General features: G+C 44.7%; 1 protein-coding gene across 2 annotated transcripts in view; it reads right to left on the bottom strand.

The window, feature by feature from the left end:
- The window catches only part of FRZB (frizzled related protein), a 31,011-nt gene extending 12,976 nt beyond the window's left edge, over positions 1-18,035 (bottom strand). The window contains exons 1-2 of one of the 2 annotated variants that reach the window (XM_036421852.2): positions 16,935-18,030; positions 9,053-9,100 (exon numbers count right to left, since the gene is read on the bottom strand). In XM_036421852.2, the coding sequence (XP_036277745.1) occupies positions 9,053-9,100; positions 16,935-17,418 (532 nt within the window). In that variant the 5' untranslated portion in view covers positions 17,419-18,030. Of the gene's footprint in view, positions 1-9,052; positions 9,101-16,934 lie in introns of both variants that reach the window. The other variant, XM_036421853.2, reaches the window with a different exon arrangement.
- Positions 18,036-19,226: the final 1,191 nt, after the last annotated feature.

Below are 19,226 nucleotides of genomic sequence, written 5' to 3'. Positions count from 1 at the left end.
CCATATAACTTCACTTGAAGCATAAACAAATAGATATCATAAAACTTCCCAAGCAGAGATTTTTCAAAAATTATATCATAAAGTGATTTACAAAGATTTCAAGTAAGTATTTACATAACTGTACATACACAACTACATAGACATAGCTAGACCATTTCCTATCTAATGAGCTAAGCAATTATGTTCTTGGGACAAAATTTTGTTCATTCTTATAACGGTCACTTAGGCCTCAGAAGTGGCAATGCCATACCATATATGTGGCCCTTTCCATGTTCCAATTCCTAGCTATTGCTATAAGCAATTATCTGTCTAGTTGAAGTAATTAGTAGCTCAATGAAATAACAGGGTAATAAAAGAAGTGGGATTTTATATCTACAAAGTTCAAATGTGCAAGAACTTCCTTTCACTTATTTATGCTAACTCACTCAAACATATTCATGAAAGTGTGTCTTAGCGCAATACATCTGAAGGATTATCCTTTTCCTAATGTTTACTCACATCTACATATACAAGTGGCCAGATTATTCTGATCTCTGAACACATAATAATTTGGCCAGTCAGTGTGTGCGTGTGTGTGTCTGTGTGTGTGTGTGTGTGTGTGTGTGTGTGTGTGTATTTTAGAGGTTCAGTGCATGAATTAGTGCATGGATGGGGTCTGGCCAGCCTGGCCAAGGGAAGGGGACATGGGTGGTTGGCCGGCCTGCCTGCTGATCAAACTACTGGTGGAGGGGAAAATCTGCATATTAGCCTTTTTTTATATAGGATATACACTGAGTGGCCAGATTATTATGCTTTCAGAGATCATCATAATCTGGTCACTCAGTGTATATTCCCCAAAGCCCCAAAACTGGAAAATTGTAAAGAATTATAGAAGGCTACACTGCATACATTGTTTATTATTTTTTGTACTTGCCACCCTAAATCAGACTGTAGCAGCTTCTTTTTCTTTACTACCATGTTTCCCCGAAAATAAGACATCCTCCGAAAATAAGACCTAGCGCATGGAAAGATAAGACATCCCCTGAAAATAAGACCTAGTGCAACTTTGGGAGAAAAAATTAATATAAGACACTGTCTTATTTTCGGGGAAACAGGGTACCAATAGCTGGTTTCTCAGACTTTTATTGCGCCACTAGTATTATTATCATCTCTGCTTCAATTTAATTTGCTAATAATTTTGCTAATAGTCTTCCTCTCCAGCTTCCCAATGGCACAAGGTTTTTAAATTTTATACCGGTCAAATAAAATCTATTTACTGCGCTTTGCACAAAAACAATTAGAAATTAATCTGCTTGCATTCCACTGTTGAGAAGAAAAGCTTGTAAAGAAATTGCCTTGGTGTTCTTATCAAAGGAAAAAAGTATGAAAAGGAGCTGGCAGCAATAAAAGAAGTAAGTGACGAAGCGTTCTTCAACTGTAGGGAAGGTTTTCACGTGAGTTCATCACCCTAGTACAAGCCTGAGTTTGCAAAATTAATGTGCCCAGCGCTTCATAGACCATGGTCTGCACTTCAGGGAGATGCCCTACAGGGCACTGTGGTGCCCAAGAGGAAAGTGGTCGCACACTTTGCTCAGTTTTCTGCTCATAAATATTGGCTCATTTACTGAAAACACATGAAGGTGATATTATTTGAAAGGGTCATATTGTTTTACAAGCTCTAAAGAATTATAAGAACCTGATACAAGTATGCAATTTGATTCTCACTGGACCTTAATGCATCCTTGTTTGAATTCAAGCTGAAGTGGGATTTGACTTTCAAGCTAACCCTGACCTTTGTTTGAAATTGACTTCCTGCCGAAACTGGTTTGGCTCAGTGACTAGAGCATCGGCCTGTGGACTAAGGGGTCCCAGGTTCGATTCCGGTCAAAGGCATGTACCTTGGTTGTGGGCACATCCCCAGTGGGGGGTGTGCAAGAGGCAGCTGATTGATGATTCTCTCTCATCGATGTTTCTAGCTCTCTATCCCTCTCTCTTCCTCTCTGTAAAAAATCAATAAAATATAAATAAATAAATAAATAAATAAATAAATGAAATTGACTTCCTTTGGGTGTCAACCAAACCTGTAAGACTCTAATTACCTTGGCCAGATTTCAAAACTCCTATAACCTTCCTTGTGCCATGACTTCGGAATACTACTATCCATGAATGAGCATTTTTCTGCTTTTTAAGGAAAAGACCTTAGATTTGTGCTCAGGATTTATTGTCACAGGGGGGAAAGAGAAGAAATATATAATTCTATTTATGTTATGATTCTCACTGTTTTTCAAGACTGACTCTTCCTAGTCAGATCAAAGTAAATCTATACTACAAAGTAGGCATATACTACTAGAAGAGTCCAGAAAAACACCATGGTTAAAAGGAGGGACTTTTTTTTTTTTAATTTTTCAAACATATTTTATTGATTTTTTTACAGAGATGAAGGGAAAGGGATAGAGAGTTAGAAACATCGATGATAGAGAAACATCGATCAACTGCCTCCTGCACACATCCTACTGGGGATGTGCCTGCAACCAAGGTACATGCCCTTGACTGGAATTGAACCTGGGACCTTTCAGTTCACAGGCTAATGTTCTATCCATGGAGCCAAACTATTTAGGGCAAGGATGGACTTTGATTGTCAGACACACCTGGGTTTGAGTCTAGAATCCATCCCCTACTATTTAACATCTAAAAAGTGGAAAAATGTAAAGTTACTGGGAGATTCACCAAGATTCCTAACCCATCATTTATTAAGATTACCTAATGAGTAAAAAAAGTAATATTTTTTTCCCGATTTCTCACCACCTACAGATCTGTGATACCTATCAAAAGTAAGCAAAACAATGATATTTTTTTCAGTAGTGCCTGATTCTGCCATTTTGACTCAAGTAGACCATGATAATTTTTATCCTGATGAAGGAGTCCATTAAACTATCATGCACATATCCCATATTTGAAGGGTCAAGCTTAGCAAACCAAAATAATCATACATGTGGCCATTCTAATCCTATATAATAAAAGGCTAATATGTAAATTGACCAAATGGCAGAACAACCAGTCGCTATGATGTACACTGACCACCAGGGGGCAGACGCTCAACGCAGGAGCTGCCCTCTAGTGGTCACTGCACCAGAAACCACTTACGGCTAGCAAATGCAGTAGCCTCTGCAGTAGCACTAAGGATGTCCGACTGACCTCTTAGGCCCACTCTCCTGAGGGCTCCCAGACTGCAAGAGGGCGTAGACCAGGCAGAGGGACCCCCCTGAGTGCACGAATTTCATATACTGGGCCTCTAATGATATTATAGCTCTGAAGAATATGGCACTATTGTCTGTGTCCATGCGTTACGCAAAATGCTCAAAGTAACTAATCATCAGAGAGATGAAAATTAAAATGACTATGAGGTACCACTCCATACCTGTCAGCATGGTCAATATCAACAAATCAACAAATGACAAGTGAGGATGTGAAGAAAAGGTAACCTTATTACACTGCTGGTGGGAATGCAGACTGGTGCAACCATTATGTAAAACAGTATGGAGTTTCCTCAAAAAAGTCAAAATGAAACTGCCATTTGACCCATTGATTCCACTTCTAGGAGTGCTACATCCTAAGAAACCCAAAGCACCAATCAGAAAGAATAAACACTCCCCTATGTTCACAACAGTGTAATTTACAATAGCTAAGATCTGGAAACAGCCAAAGTGTCCATCAATAAGCGGTTTGTTTACATCATGGAATACTATGCAGCTATATAAAGAAAAATCTCTTGCCCATTGAGACAGCATGGAGGGGCCTGGAGAGTATTATGCTAAGTGACATAGCCAGTCAGAGAAAGACAGCTGTCACATGATCTCACTCATATGTGGAATCTAATGAACAAAATAAACAGATAAACAAAATAGATATAGAGATAGAAGCATGGAACAGACTGATGAATAGGTAGGTGGAGGAATAGACTAACCAAAGAACTTACATGATGAAAATATTCTTGATCTTGATCTGATTAATAGCTACATGGGTGTATGCATTTTCCAAAACTCAATGCAGCATACATTAGTGCATTTTACTGTAAGTTTTACCTCAATAAAGTACTATTAACATAAAATTCATATAAGATATTTCTTTCATTTTTCCATAGGTTGACCTGTATCATGGCATAGCAGCTGTTCATTTCATGTTTAAAATAATATTTATTCCCTAAAGATAGACACAGGGCAGAGAATATCCTATTACTAGATTTTACTTTGGATTAGAGCAGTATGTGAAAATGCAATGAAGTTGATTGTTGAACCTAGGTAATATAATAAGGCTTTAAAAAGCAAAAATAACATTTGCTCAATTTAGCTGAAAAAACAAACCTCAAATAATGTAATAAAGGTCTCAATTCATAGTTACTTGAACTCTGTAAAAGGGAATTGCTTAAGATTGAGAGGACTAACACTATATTAATAAGAAAAGGAAATTTAGTTTACTCCTTTAAGATTTACGTCCTTGGAAAATTTAAAACTGCCTTTCCCAAGGAGTCTGGATCCATGAATCATTCAGGATCAACAAAATATAAAGTCAATGCAATTTGCCCATTTTTCTCTCGTGAAATCTTGAAGTATGATGTTTTGTGATGTATTCCAAAGAGGTCAATTAACAAAAAAAATGAAGTAGGCTTCGCAGTCGTTTGGAATATAATGTCTCTACTCAATTCCAAGCACACAGGAAAGAGGTGAAAGAAAAGGGAAGCGCAGAAAACTGCTCACTCCTTCATACCACGTCCTGGGCCTAAGAATGTGCCTGGTGTGAGGAGGTGGTCATCACATTTGTGGTGAATGGTCGGGCGGAAGACGTTTCAGTGCTGGGGATCTGGGAAAACAATTGTACCACAGCCTAAAAAGAAAGTTTCGAGGAGGAGATTTTTAATGAAAAGTTTACTTTATTTCTTAAATATGTTGTATTTGGAATACAAATAGACTACCCAGGTAGAAGTGTCATGGAGGAGTGTGGCACTCTGCCTGGGAGAGAGATCAGAACCAGTCACAGGGGATGACTTAGCCTGGCAGCTGGATGGACACCGATAGGAAGAGGTCATTGTGAGGAGAAAGAGGCCGCGCACAGAGCCTTGGGGAATGCCCACCCCCGGGCGGCAGGAGGAGAACCAGTACAATATGGGTCACCACCCTGGAGGAAAACTACTGCAAAACAACAACGACACATAGATAGGCCACCTAAAAATGACTTTCTTATTTATCCTCATTTTGTCTCCAATAAAGGGTAGATGTTTTCCCAAGTCCATTCAGCCCCTGTGCTCAGTAAACATTTGCACCAAAAGGGGAAACCAACTGGATTCCTTCCCAAAATTAGTAGGAAGCCAAAAGGGCAGAAAGTTGAAGGAAAGGGAGAACGGGTCTGTACTACCCCAGCTAGGGAGGCACAGGCCACCCGCCCTGGGTGCCTGGCAGGTGCAGGCGAGCAGGAACCTTCAGTTCCTCAGCAGCTGCCTCTCAGCTGCCCAGAGGAGCTTCTCTGAAGGAGCTTTGAAACAGGCCCAGAAAGAAGCACCCAGCTTACCCCAGAGACTTACTAATGCCCTCATTTGAAAACACAGTGGCGGGCAAATGTAGATTTACAGTTGTTCCTATTGCAAATGCAAAGATTAATCAATTAATAATAACAATACAAAAATAAACTCTGTGTTTCATGTCATCACAACTGTAAACCTACTTTTATCACAAGGGGACCCAGAGGTCAATATAATCTGATTTTCTATTAGGAGGCAGACCCACTGAAGTTATGTAATTTGGTCACGATTACATAATTAGTGTCAGAAATTACCAACTCTATCTCCTCTTTGGGAAATTTGTGTTTTTCAAATATAAAAGCTCATACATTGGTCACCATCCCAAAGTAGAAGGCTATGGGGATTCTTTTTCAGGATTACTTTAATAAAAATATATCTTTTAATTGCATCATTTTATTACCTCCCTCAATTTTCTGTGTTGATTTGACAGACCTAGTGATTCATTGGGATAGAACTAAAATTGTTTTTCTCCACATTCCAAGTTATAGAAACAAGAGAGAATGTTCTCCTTATTTTGATAGTGAGTTGACACTATCATAGTGAGCTGCTCAGACAGAATTATTATTTCTAAAAAAAGAAAAAGAAAATTGTTAAGCTTAGAGGCACAGGACAAATTAACCAGAGTGAAAGAATTTCTTTTCCAAATTCCAGACAGACACAGCTTGACACTTTTGAAAGAGGGGTTATGTGGATTACAATGTTTTTATGTCTTCCTCGTTTCCTCTTTTATCATAATCAACCTCAGCTGTTACATTACTCCAAAGTATAGAATTTTGACAAATTATATTTTCTTTTCAGAGCATGCGAATACAAACAGAATGAGTTTGGTTTTGTTTGCTAGCTTTTTCTTCACACCCATTATGCCAGAGAACGGGAAAACATTGTGAAAGAGGAATAGTAAACACTGAACCCAGGAACGTTACATTCATTCCAGATAATCTTATACATTGAGCTGTTTTTGTATATTGTGTATAGTGTTGTTGATGTCTTCTCTGTTTCACACACTGAAGTGCTATGTTATTCTAACCACAACTTCAGGACAAATTGATAGCACATGCACACACATGGCCAAAATTTTTGACTTACCCAGTGTACTGTGTATTATACAACTGAGACTTTTGGTTTATTTTGACCAAATATAATAGTGGGAGCGATCCTTAAAATAGAACTATTGCTGAACACTAATGAATTTTTTTAAAAGATAAATGTTTGTTGGGGCGCCTTTGGTAGACATTGTCTCAGTTCAAACACTTCTCACTCCGATAAGAGTCAGTGGAAATCAGCAGGGAAAGCTGGTCCAATCTAATGAAAACAGATGTTTCAAACCTACTTACAAACTTAGTAAACTTAATTTTAATTTTTAATGTTTACAAATGTTATAAACATTTTATTTTCTGCTTCCATGTATAAAACACCCTACTAGGCAGTACATATACAATAGAAGACCCAAATCAATAAATTACTAGAAGAAAAAGAATAAAAGTATATAATAATTAATTGCAGTTATAATGTTTACTACGTACTAGTAAAGAAACAAATGCAGCGTGAGTTGTAATATCAAAAAACTGGAAGCCCCAAAATCCAGAAACACTGGAATGAATAAAGTGTCATATATTCATACGATAGACTGCAATGAAACTTTGAAAGTACTGCTATACACAGCACAATAAAAAGCAAAGGAAATCGCAAACACACACGCACAAATTACATGTACATCGTGGATGTCATTCATAAAAGTATAAAATCGGGCAGAAGTTAAAATATGCTGTAGAATCCCTGCCAGTGGTTATCTCCGGGAAGAGCATGGAGGTTAGGACTTGGAAGAGGCACAGGGAGGCTGCTGCAGTGCTGGTGATGGATGTATCGATATCCTCATCTGTGTGGTAGTTACATAAGAGTGTTTGCTCTGAGGAAAGGCACTGAGCTGCATGCTTTTCTGATTTATGACCTTTTCTGCACATATGTCATACTTCATTTAAAAGTTTATTTTATGATAAGACGGCCTAAGTAGACTCCCTCATATCTTTGCCGCTGAATGGAGTTATAAAACCTAAACAAAATGCATAAAGCAGCTACTTAAGGAGTCTGAAAAATAAATAGCAGCAGGAAGATGGAGAAGACCAGTACCATCAAACTGGTAGTGGATTCATCATTATCCCCTTCCGCTAGCTCCCAGCTGAGGGGCTGATTAGAGCTTAATCATCAGCTCCCAGCAAAGCGATTTAAAAGAGCCTACGTACTCCATCGTAATTCTTATTGTATTAGTGCAAACAATCAGGCCAAACTAAATCTGCACTTAATACAGTAAACAAATTGGTCTTAATTTGGCTCTTTCATGAAAATGAGGATGACTTTTTTGGGAGGGGTGGGGGGATTATGTTTTAAAGGACTCTGTAACGGCTGTAAATATTAGACTCTAGTTCGATTAAAAGCTTATTTTTCACTTATGAAGATCTGTGACTCAGCTTGTCTCCACCAGATTACAAGCCCCGTTTATGCTCAGGAGATGCCGCTCTAGACACCATCACCACTTCCTGCGGTGCCCGGGTCTCATCGTCCCTGACAGAGAGCAAAGATACCTTGGCTCTGAAGGAGAACTTAGCCCCTCTTCAGCAGGAACAGCTACAGAACAGACCCGAGCCCTTTTTCTCTGAAAGAATTCAGAACCAGGATCTTTCAGGGGAAGAGAGGCGTAGGCAGTTAGACAGACAAGAGCAAAGCAAAGATGATGGGCCAGGCACAGAAAGCCACCTTGTGCCCAGGGGGACCTGCCCGCCCCCCCCCCCCCCCCCCCCCCAGCAAATCACTGGGCATGCAGTTTGGACACCCTGACTTTCCCTCCCTAGAGATAATGTCGGGGCCTCCGCTGTATTTCAGCTCTGCGCCCAGAAAAACAGCAAACACCGGACACGCAATGCCAGGCGCCAAGGCTGACCTCAGGACCAGCTGCATTGAATAACGACCGTGGAGACCCAGACCCTGAAAGGACACACCAGAACACTGATGAATCTTCTATTGAGATCTTCCACTGGGACTGCCCCTAAAATCTCAATCTTAAAACCCTTAGCACAGGGCACCCAGCTCTCCCTCTTGGAAGTACACCATGGCGTTCCCTCCTCTCCCTCCCCTCCCTATCCTCCTAGGTGTGTCACCTTTACCCTCCTCACTTCTAAGTCCTTCCTTTACTTCTGTAACTTATTTCCTAAGCCCGTTTGTTCCATGAATTACTTCTACCTCTGTGATTTTCCAAATAAATGTTCTTTTATATATAAAAAAAAGTATAGAATTTATAAAAATTCATGGAATTTTTAATGACCAAAAGTAAAGGTCAATTTTATTGCATGATAATTTTAAAAAAGAAAACTAACATAAATAAAAAATAATTTTTATAAGCTTACTTTAAAATGTACGGCGCAAATGTCCCCAACCAAGACTTCAGTATCGAGGTTACATCAAAGATTTGACTACAAATGAAAACCCGCAAAGTAGTGATGTACTCACCACTGCTCGGCCCTCTACAGTTTCCATTACTAGAATCCATAGGAAAATCTGAAAGGTGATAGAATAAAGTAAGAATCATCACATATTCATTATTACTTTAAGAATCCCATGTAATTAAAGGCTAATATGCAAATTGTCCCCTCGGGAGTTCGATCGGAAGACTGGGTAGATGACCCAACTGGTAGGTTAGTTTGCTGCTAGGGTCGGGCTGATCAGGACTGAGCGAGACGGGCCAGACACTCCCTGGAGCCCTTGTGGTCCCTCTCCAGCTGGCCAACCTCCCACGTCCTTCCCCGGCCCCGATCGTGCACAGTGGGGTTCCTCGGCCTGGCCTGCACACTCTCGCAATCCGGGACCCCAGAGGGGATGTGAGAGAGCCAGTTTCAGCCCAATCCTGCAGGCCAGGCTGCCCACTGGTGCACAAATGCACCAGGCTTCTAGCCTATATAAAAGAAGTCTAAGTGACCACTATGGCAGAACGACCGGTCACTATGATGCGCACTGGCCACCAGGGGGCAGACATTCAACGCAGGAGCTGCCCCCTGGTGGTCAGTGCGCTCCCACAGGGGGAGCGCCACTCAGAAGCCTGGCTCGTGGCTGGTGAGCGCAGGTGCACAGCAGGAGCCTCTCCTGTCTCGCAGAGCGGGCACAGTGGGTGTGATGAGCGCGAGCAGCACCTGGCCCCCATTCAGGCTCCTCCCCGGCACCTACCACTTGGCACACTGCTACGTCCCCCAGGTGGTCCCAGACTGCGAAAGGGCGCAGGCCGGGCTGAGGGACAACCCCCCTCGGGCATGAAGTTCAAGCATCGGGCCTCTCGTAGAAAATAACGTTCTTTCTCTTTTCTTCATAGGTCATATCATGAATATGTTAAACAAGGAGGGGTTAATACCAAATTAGGATAAAAGCACCAAAAATTACAATTAATGAGTCATATATTATTAATTTAATGCCTTTTATTCTATTTAATGACTTTATTCACAATAAATGTATCCAAGGAATGTGCCAGTGGTTTTCCCATTCTTGAATAAGTCCAATAATAATGTGATGATATGCATGTAATTTACATGATCTCTCTGTAAATAAAGAAATCCTGTTAACCTACATTTTAAATAATTAATGTTAAAAGGTTGAAATAAAAATGAAAAAGAAAGCTCTTCTCTTGGAAAAGAAAACCCCTTTGACACAGCTGTATCTAGGAAAGTGGTTTTCTCCTTTCATTCTTATTCACAGAAAAATATTTCTACACTCTTAAGAATGTTTAAATGTCAATTGTTTGGATCATAAAAATAAGGAGAGAAAAACAGTGTTCTAATCATAAATAACTCAAAAATTGTTTTTAGAAACTTAAAAATTCTAACAAAATCATCCTCAATTGAAATGGTAGATATTATTGGTTGGCTTTATGCCCCGGTGTTTCCAGTAGGGGTCACAGAGCTTTCCAGAATGGCCCTGAAGGAGCCAGGGAAGGTAGGGAGGTTTTCCCAGGTAGAGAATCGCATGTGGAAAAGTATGGGGGTCAAAAGCCACAGTACATGGCCAAGGGACCGGCAAAGTTTCCAGCATGGCCAAAACAGGGCTGTGAGCTAACGGAAACGAAACTGGAGAGAGAAGAAGGGATGAGATCGTGACGCTAGAGGCATATAACAAACATTTTAAGCAACAGATTTGCATTTCAGAAAGATCTCCCCGTTGGATATGGAGGGACAATACTAGAGGTAAGTGAGTCAGCCTCCATTCAATGGCCATAATCCATGTGACAAACACTGAGGTTCAAACTAAGAAAGTAGCATTGGAGAAAGAGGGATGGCCATTGGATCGAGAGTAGAATCAGAGTACCTGGTACCCACTGAAAATCGGACATGAGGAAGAGGATGGAAGCAGGACTGACTCTCAGGCCTAGAGATGGCATGTGGCAGTGCCTCATAATAACATAGAAAAAACTCTAAAAGAATAGGCCTGTGAGGGTAAGGAAATGACAACTTTTCTCTGGAGCACGCTGAGACTGACAGGTTCAGAATTAGATGTGAATATCTGGAATGTACCTTCTCCAATATCTCAAAAGAAGTAGTTTTATCGTTTGAAACCCCTTATCCAAGGTTGTTTTTTATTCTCTTAAACCAGGCGTCTTCAAACTGCGGCCCGCAGAGGAGTCTGATCCGGCCCGCCAGGTTTTTGGGCAGTGAGCGCAGCCAAGGTGTTACAGTAGGAATTAGTAGTTCATATAGTCCGGCCCTCCAGCTCTCTGAGGGACCGTGATCTGGCCCCCACTTTAAAAAGTTTGAGGACCCCTGTCTTAAACTCTACAGACAGCCCCCAACTTACAATGGTTAAACCTCACAGTGATGTGAAAGTATTGCACCTCCAGTAGGAACTATACTATGAGGTTTGAGTGCTGGTCTTTGTCCAGGCCGGCAATGTGCACCACCACACCCTCCTGTGCTGCCGGGCAGCCGCAGCGAGCCACAGCGCCCCGGCCAGGCCAGGAGGGTCAACAGCAGCACTCCAGTGTGCTGCGCTGCCCTGCTTTTGGACAGTCTGTGCTGAGCACGTTCGCGGTAGGCGAGCCCTGGCTGTGATGTTCATTATGTTAAATAGGTTAAATGAAGGTTCGACTTACAATGTTTCCAACTTAATATGGTTTTATCATCCCCCCATTGTAAGGGCATGAGCGTCTCCGTAGAAATGGGCTTTCACAGTGATAAAAGCAATGCTTTAGCTGCAATCTGGTGGTCAAAAGACACACTCTCTCTAAAATGACAAATCAGCCGAAACCGGTTTGGCTCAGTGGTAGAGCCTCAGTCTGCGGACTTAAAGGTCCCGGGTTCGATTCCGGTCAAGGGCATGTACCTTGGATGCGGGCACATCCCTGGTAGGGGATGTGCAAGAGGCAGCTGGTCAATGTTTCTCTCTCATCAACATTTCTAGGTCTCTATCTCTCTCCCTTCCTCTCTGTAAAAAATCAATAAAATATATATATATATTTTAAAAATAATTAAAAAATAAAATGACAAATCACTTATTTCTTCATATACAAGAAGTATAGTATAGAATGGGTTCCAGTTTGAATCTTCTTTCTTATAATAGCTTTATGGATTTGGGTACATCACTTAACTTCTCTATTTGCTTCGGCTTTCTTTTCTAAAGAATGGCTATAATAGCACCTCTCACATAGCAATTATATAATTAATATGCATACACACTTAAAACAGCACCTAGAACATATGTGGTGCAATTAGTTCTTATTTTGTTGCTGCGAATGACCCCTCTCCTGAGGATGACACATCCTTTCCCCAATCACGTTGTTGTTGTTCAATGTTTATGCTGTGCTTTACCCTTTATCAGTCACATGGATATTTCTTTTGTTCTTCACAATCCCCAATGTCAAATGACTTGCTTAAAATAAAATATCAATGGCAAATCTGGAATTCCAACTAACAGCCTCTAACTCTAGAGCTGTAATTTTCTCCAAATTGAGGGAAATAGTCAACTCTTAATTTTTCTAAAGTATATATCTATATGGTGACTCTTAATCTCCTCTCCTTATACATCTAGTAAAAAGAGAATAAAATATTTTGTTCCCGACAAACTTCCAATTAGTTGTTGCTACAAATAGCAAAATTGACTACGTTATATTTGGCCATTCTCTTCTAACTAGATGTATAAGAAGAGGAGATCAAGCGTCACCATATACATATACGGTGGGACCACTGATAATGGGGTTAACTGTAAATTAAATAACACTGAGATATTCTTCCAGACCCCATTCAGAGTGCCTGTCGTGATTTTACAGGATGAAGGATTCTTAAAGCTGTGTTTTCTCCCCCGTTTTCATCTAAAATTTCCATTTCTCCTCTCCCATCCGTTTTCCTCCTATCACACTGAATAAGTCTTCCTTCGGAGTGTCTGGCCCCTCAAATATTTGTCGACCGGGGCAGAAGAAAAGGCTGCCTGTTCCTCGGAGAGCGGAGAGGTGATTAAACAGCAGTCCATGCATGTGAAAGTTGGCCCGGCGCTGCCAGGCGGGCCCGGCCCGGAGAAATGTGTTGGGCAAGAGCTGGGGTGACAAGGTAACACCACCGCGGAGAGCAGCGGTGACTGAGGAGTGATTATAAGGCCCTTGGCATGGCCCGCCACGGGTGCTGTATAAATAGCTGTTAAATATCATACCGTACATTTTCTTAACTGCCTGAGCACTCCACCTCTGATAAACCATTTGTAACCCACAAACAGCCATCAGACGCATTCTCTTTTCCTGCTGCTCCCACAGGAACGGGCTCTGGGGCGAGGCCCCGGTGGATTTGTAGAAAATGAAACAGGACGAAGCTTCTATGTTCAGAAGAAGGTCTGCTTCCCCAGTTCGGTTCCGCTGTGAGGCTTGTTTTCCAGAGCTAAACTGACCAAAGCTCTAGGGCCGTGGTTGGCAAACTGCGGCTCGAGAGCCACATGCGGCTCTTTGGGCCCTTGAGTCTAATAAATACCACGGCCTGGGCGAGTCTGTTTTGAAGAAGTGGTGTTAGAAGAAGTTTAAGTTTAAAAAATGTGGCTCTCAAGAGAAATGTCAATCGTTGTCCTGTTGATATTTGGCTCTGTGGACTAGTGAGTTTGCCGACCACTGCAGGGCGAACCTGCAGTGACCAACACACCATTTCAAAAAACAAATGAATACACATCAAAAATACCGATTTTCTGTAACAATGGTAATCACGGTAAAACAGCTACAGCAGCAGCAGCAATGTGTCAAGAGCCATGAACCAGGAGGTACATCTGCTGTGAAATTTCATTTTCACTTGCCTGTCGGAGGTAGACGGCACTGTCCCTCTGGTACAGGTCAAAAAACTGAATCAGAGAGGTTCTATAATCTCCTTCTGATAACAGCGGGCATGAAGCAGAATTAAGATTCAATAACTGGTCTGTCCACATCCTTGACTCACCAGACAATACTGTATTAACTAACCGACTGAATGACAAACTTGAACTGGTAAAATTCTCAGGTAAAGTATGTCGCCATAACCATAGAGTAAATGTAAAATGTGGAACACGAATACATGTAATGTGAATTTATGATGGTATGGTATTTGTTATAAATATATGTTTTGCCCTCGGGATTTCAAAAGCAACAAAGCAGTTTGAAGCAATGACCCGTTTCAGTAAGACTTTGCTTTGTAAAATGTTCTAAACTTGTTTGCGGAGTCGTGCTGTACGGACAATGAGGAAACAGATCTATGTGAAGGGTAGGATTTGAGAAATCCTCTTGGCATTGAAGGAATGTAAAAGGTAGTCCCGTTTTTACTCAGGAAGACCTTATTTTTATAGTCAGCTGGGTTCTAGTCAGAAGACATAAGGACTCTGTTTATACCTGCAGGAAGGGGGGGGTGCAGCGGGAAAGAGGGGGAAGCCCAGCTTAGTGAACTATCACATCCCCCTGAACCGAGGAGTATATTTGCATCGTAAATTAAACTGGCCGCATGTGGTAGCTAGCTCCTAAGTAATTCCAGGTGCCTGACAGCTTGACCCAGGACAGGGAATGTAATTTCCAGCAAACTGGCCTTGGAAGCCAAGGGGACCCTTCAGGCTAGAACCCACCCCTCCATGCCCCATTCCCACGTCCCCTTCAGCTCCCTCCTGCCACAGCAGAATGAGTCACACTGAAGGTGAAGGCAGGGGGAAGGGAGATCTTTACTGAAATATGGTTGCAACTGCCCCTACCCCTCCTCATTTTTCTAGCAAGAACTGTGTCCACAAAGCAGATATGGTGGCCTTTTAAGGTAGCTAGAAATCAGGCCCATGGACTGACGAACTGTTTCCATGCATGCCCTACTTATTCGAGAGCCCAGTGAGGCGACTGTCCTGTGCTTGGCCCACAGTGATCGGGAACTCGGGGACACTAATGGAAACGGCTTCCCATCAATGTCGGCGTTGGCCTTGAGAGCCATTAACCTGGCCAAACGTCTCTCCTTTGAGGGCCATCTCTGAGAGGCTTCAGAGCAAGGCTTCTCCTTTAAGGGGGAGGACTGCATTTCACAGGAACCCTGGGCACCTCACTCCCAGCCCCTGGCCTGAGAGGAGCGTCAGCATTTAACAAATTCTAAGTACCTGGCAGCCCAGGGCAGCAGCTCACCCAGCTCTTCCAGAGTCTGTACAGCCTGTGACAGTACTAATGCAAAGGCTCAAGAGTGCGCTTTTAGCCACAAGTTTAACTACAAATTCATTTCTTTCTGATTATGGTATACAAGCAGTTCCCGGTTCTTGATCAAAATCAAGAAGAGTGATGCACTAAGTGAAGTGACCATCAAAAGCTCTTGAAATCTTTCTGTTCAGTTTTGGTTTTGTGGCTCCTCATACACTGTCCCCCTCCCCAATCACTTTATATAAAACAGGTAATGTGCACAAAGAGCAATTTTTTTTCTTCAAATCTGTTATCTGACACCCAGGAACTATTACCTAGAAACGAGCAGAGGACATGAGCTTGGGCTGAGCACGTTGAGAGGCAGAAGAAAGACGTTATGCCCAAGAAAAGAACAGAAAGGAGGCAATCAAGTCTTCACATCCAAGCACAGAGCTGATCTGGGAAGGATATGAAAGAAGACCAATCATAAAAGATTGGGTTTATTTCTTTAAAGGCTACAAAGGGTGGCATTGAAGTTTGGGTTAACTGGCAGGAGTGGTACTGAGTTAGCGTTAAATGGACCATAAGGAACGAGGTTTAGCTGAGGTTTTAAGAGTTATGACTGTCACACTGAGACCAAACACTAGTGAGAAAACAACTTGTGGTTGATTCTATTAAAGGCAGAACAGCACTAAAGCTTTATGGTAGGGAAGGATTGAAATGCATGTGTGGTTGAGGTACACACAGAGAAAGAGCATGAAATAAGGTACTAAAGACAAATGATTCGCAGAGCATAAGAGTGGGATAAGAGGCGAGATTAAAAATAACATTACATGAGTGTGTGATGATAACACGCCTTAAATATAACTCCTTCCACCCCTATGTCATTTACAAAGTGACTTGGAATGTGAAAAGCGCCCAGCAGTGTCCCTGGGCCAGCTCGGTGGAGGGAGCAGGTCACAGGAGCTAGTCAGCAGTGCAGGGCCATGTCTCACAGCTGTTTCCGTCTGGAACGGAAGGACACTTTACCTCATTGAAAGGCGAGGGAAATTTAAGGTGAAGGTAATTGCTCCAATTGGGTTTTGAGCAAACACAACATACCGCTAAGGTCTGTGGGACAGAGTAAGGTTGCTGACACTATCCAGGCATTGTTAACGATCAGAAGACAACGGTGCTTCAGTTTTCTGTTTTCACCAGACAATGCTGACAAGCATCTCTAAATTACAGATTGAGAAGACGATGGTTGAGAAAGCAAGAGAAGGGGGCAGGAAAGCTCAGGGATTGTAAACAAATAAAAAATTTGCAAAAAGCATCGCTGTGCAAGACCTGGTTCCTTCCACGTGCTTAGAGTGCAAGGTGAAGGGTCCGCGGTGAGTAGAAGTGAGATGGGAGTGGAGTGACCAGGGTGCTTTGGAGGAACACATCATCGCAGTGTTTCCCAAACTTCTCTCATGATGAGAATCACCTGGTGGAGTTGTTAAACTACAGATTCCCGAATCCCAATTAAGAAGTGCTATATGTTCCCAAAAATTCTAGGTTAGCACTTCTTAGTTGGGATTCGGGAATCTGTAGTTTAACAACTCCGCCAGGTGAGAAGTTTGGGAAGCACTGATCCATTGGAAGGCAGCGCCTCAGATGGGAAGGGTGACGAGGGGAGAGAGAAGGAGATGAAGAGAAGGAATCGGCATAGGAAAGACAGGGTCAGAGTCACAGGACCCCAAGCAGCCGGCGGGGAGGCGGGGGCAGAGGCAGAGGCTCGCCGCCCGGACTCACCCGCGCCGTCGGCGGTGACGATGGCCTCGGGGGAGATGCACACGCCGCGGTCATACACCGGCAGCTCCTCGCAGGCCAGGCTCTCGGGCCACGCGTGGCGGTACTTGACGAGGATGGGCTCGCAGCCCTGCCGGGCGCGCTCGCACACGGACTTGCAGGGCTTGATGGGCTCGTGCTGGAAGTCGATGGTGCAGATGGGCGCGTACATGGCGCAGAGGAAGAAGAGCAGGTCGGGGCTGCAGTGCGTGCCCAGCAGGCCCTCGAACTGCTCGATGGCCAGGATGGCGTTGGCCTGGGTGCTGTGGTGCAGGTGGTTGGGCATCTTCGTCATGTTCCAGGGCAGGGACTTGCACAGCGGGATGCGGACGGGCTCGCAGGCGGCCGCGCGGGCCCCGGGCGCGCGGAGCAGGCAGAGCGCCGCCAGGGCGAGCAGCCCGGCCCCCGGCAGCCCCGGCCGCCTCCCTCCCGGGCGGCCGCCGACCATGATCCCGGCGGGACGGGGCGCCGGGCAGCTGCGCCGAGCACGCCGAGCGAGAGGCCGGCTCCGCCGTCTCCCCCTCCTCCTCCTCTTCCTTCCCCTCCTCCCCCCCTGGAACTGGACACGGCGATCTGGGCGCTTCTCCTCCCCCGGCGATCCCCCAGCTTCCGAGGATCAAATTCCCCCAATGGGGTCCCACGAGCTCCGCCGAGCGCCCGCCGCCCCGGCTGCCCTGCCCGGCGTCTGAGCCCCGCGGGGCGGGCGGCGGCACCTATTTATTCCCCGTCCCCCCTGGCGACACGTCAGGCTCCGCGGATGACCCCGAGGAGAGGGGGACGAGGGAGGCGCGGGAGGAATGGAAACAGCAGCAGTGGGTGCTCGGGGAGCGGCGTCCCCTGGTTACAGGAAGGTGCTACCAGAAGCTGAAAGTCTCCAAAGGGGGAGGGGGTGGAGGCTGAGCAAGGAAGGAAACCCAAAGAGAAAAGTCCCCAAGGGGGCGGGGCGGGACGCAGTCAGAGTTTGCAAGCTTTGCAAGCTGAGCCGAAAGATGCACTTTTTGCCGGGAGCTGCCGCGGCTGCAGCGGGGCCGGCCGGCCGGGGGGAGCCCCGACGGGAGGTCTGCGCCCGGGTCCCGCGGTCCCGCTCTCCCACCTCCGGGCCGGGGGGCAGCCCCGCCCCGCCCCGGTGCAGACCCAGCCCTCCGAGGAGCGGAGGAAGGAGCGGGAGGAAGAAGGGCCGTGGGCTGGGAGCGGAGGGGAGGGGGAGCCCGGAGCAGCTCGGGCTCGAGACCTGCACGCCCACCCCACCCCACCCCACCCCACCCCCACCCCGCGGAGCCCCGGGCTGGCTCCGGAGAAAGAGCCTCCAGCCCTGACCGAGCAGCCGCCCGGGTTCCCAGCGGAGGCGTCTGTCTCCCCCGGTCCTCCCTCTGGAATCCTCCCTCTGAAACCCACCCAGCCCCGGTCTCCCCGGCCACGGGAGCTGCAGCTCTGCCTGGGGGGCCTGGGGGAGCCCCCCGGTTCTGCAGAGCCGGACAGGAAGGGGGAGGGCTGGAGCAAGGTCACTTGAAAGGTCCAAGTTGCAGAAAACAGGGACCCGGGTGGCAACGGTGGAGCCTTAGCCAGAGCTCCTGGCTGCAGCGGTCTGCACTTTAGGTAATTAGGTGGAAGGAAATTAGAGAGAGGGGGGGGGAGGGAGGGAAGAGAGAGAGAGAGAGAGAGAGAGAGAGAGAGAGAGAGAGAGAGAAAGAGAGAAAGAAAGAAAGAAAGGGAGAGACGAAGAAGAAATGCTGGAAACAATTGCAAATAGGCCTCCAGAAGCAAATAAAATAAAATAAATAAAATAAAATAATAAATAAAATAATAAAATACCTTTCATTTTTCTTCCTTTGCCCTGCAGACAAAACCTTTGAGTTTTGTCGTGTGTTTTGTTTGTTTTTTATCTTAAGAAGGAAAACTAATTGCTTTGAAGCACTTGCACATAAAATGGCACTTAATATTTAACTCTCCTCACCAAGCATTTCACCTAACAGTTGAGGGAAATTACACCACAAATAATGATGATGATGATGATGACAACAATAAAATCCTTCCCATCCAAATGAGCTCAGTCCGGAGGAGAAAATGGAAAACAGATCCCGTCCGGACCCGCTCCGCCGCTAATGAGCCACCTCCCCCACCGCCGGCGGGCGCGTTGTAAACGGAGTGACCCGCCGAGGCCCCGCTCCCGGCCCTTTCAATGGGAAATCTCGGAGCCAAAGGATCGCAGGCTGTGAGAAAACACAGCCCTCATGAAGAGGCGAAGGAAACAAAGCC

This window comes from Pipistrellus kuhlii, unplaced genomic scaffold, assembly GCF_014108245.1.
Source record: "Pipistrellus kuhlii isolate mPipKuh1 unplaced genomic scaffold, mPipKuh1.p scaffold_m20_p_7, whole genome shotgun sequence".
NCBI lineage: Eukaryota > Metazoa > Chordata > Mammalia > Chiroptera > Vespertilionidae > Pipistrellus > Pipistrellus kuhlii.
Note: the sequence above shows the minus strand (reverse complement) of the source record. Positions and strands in the feature narration are given on the sequence as shown.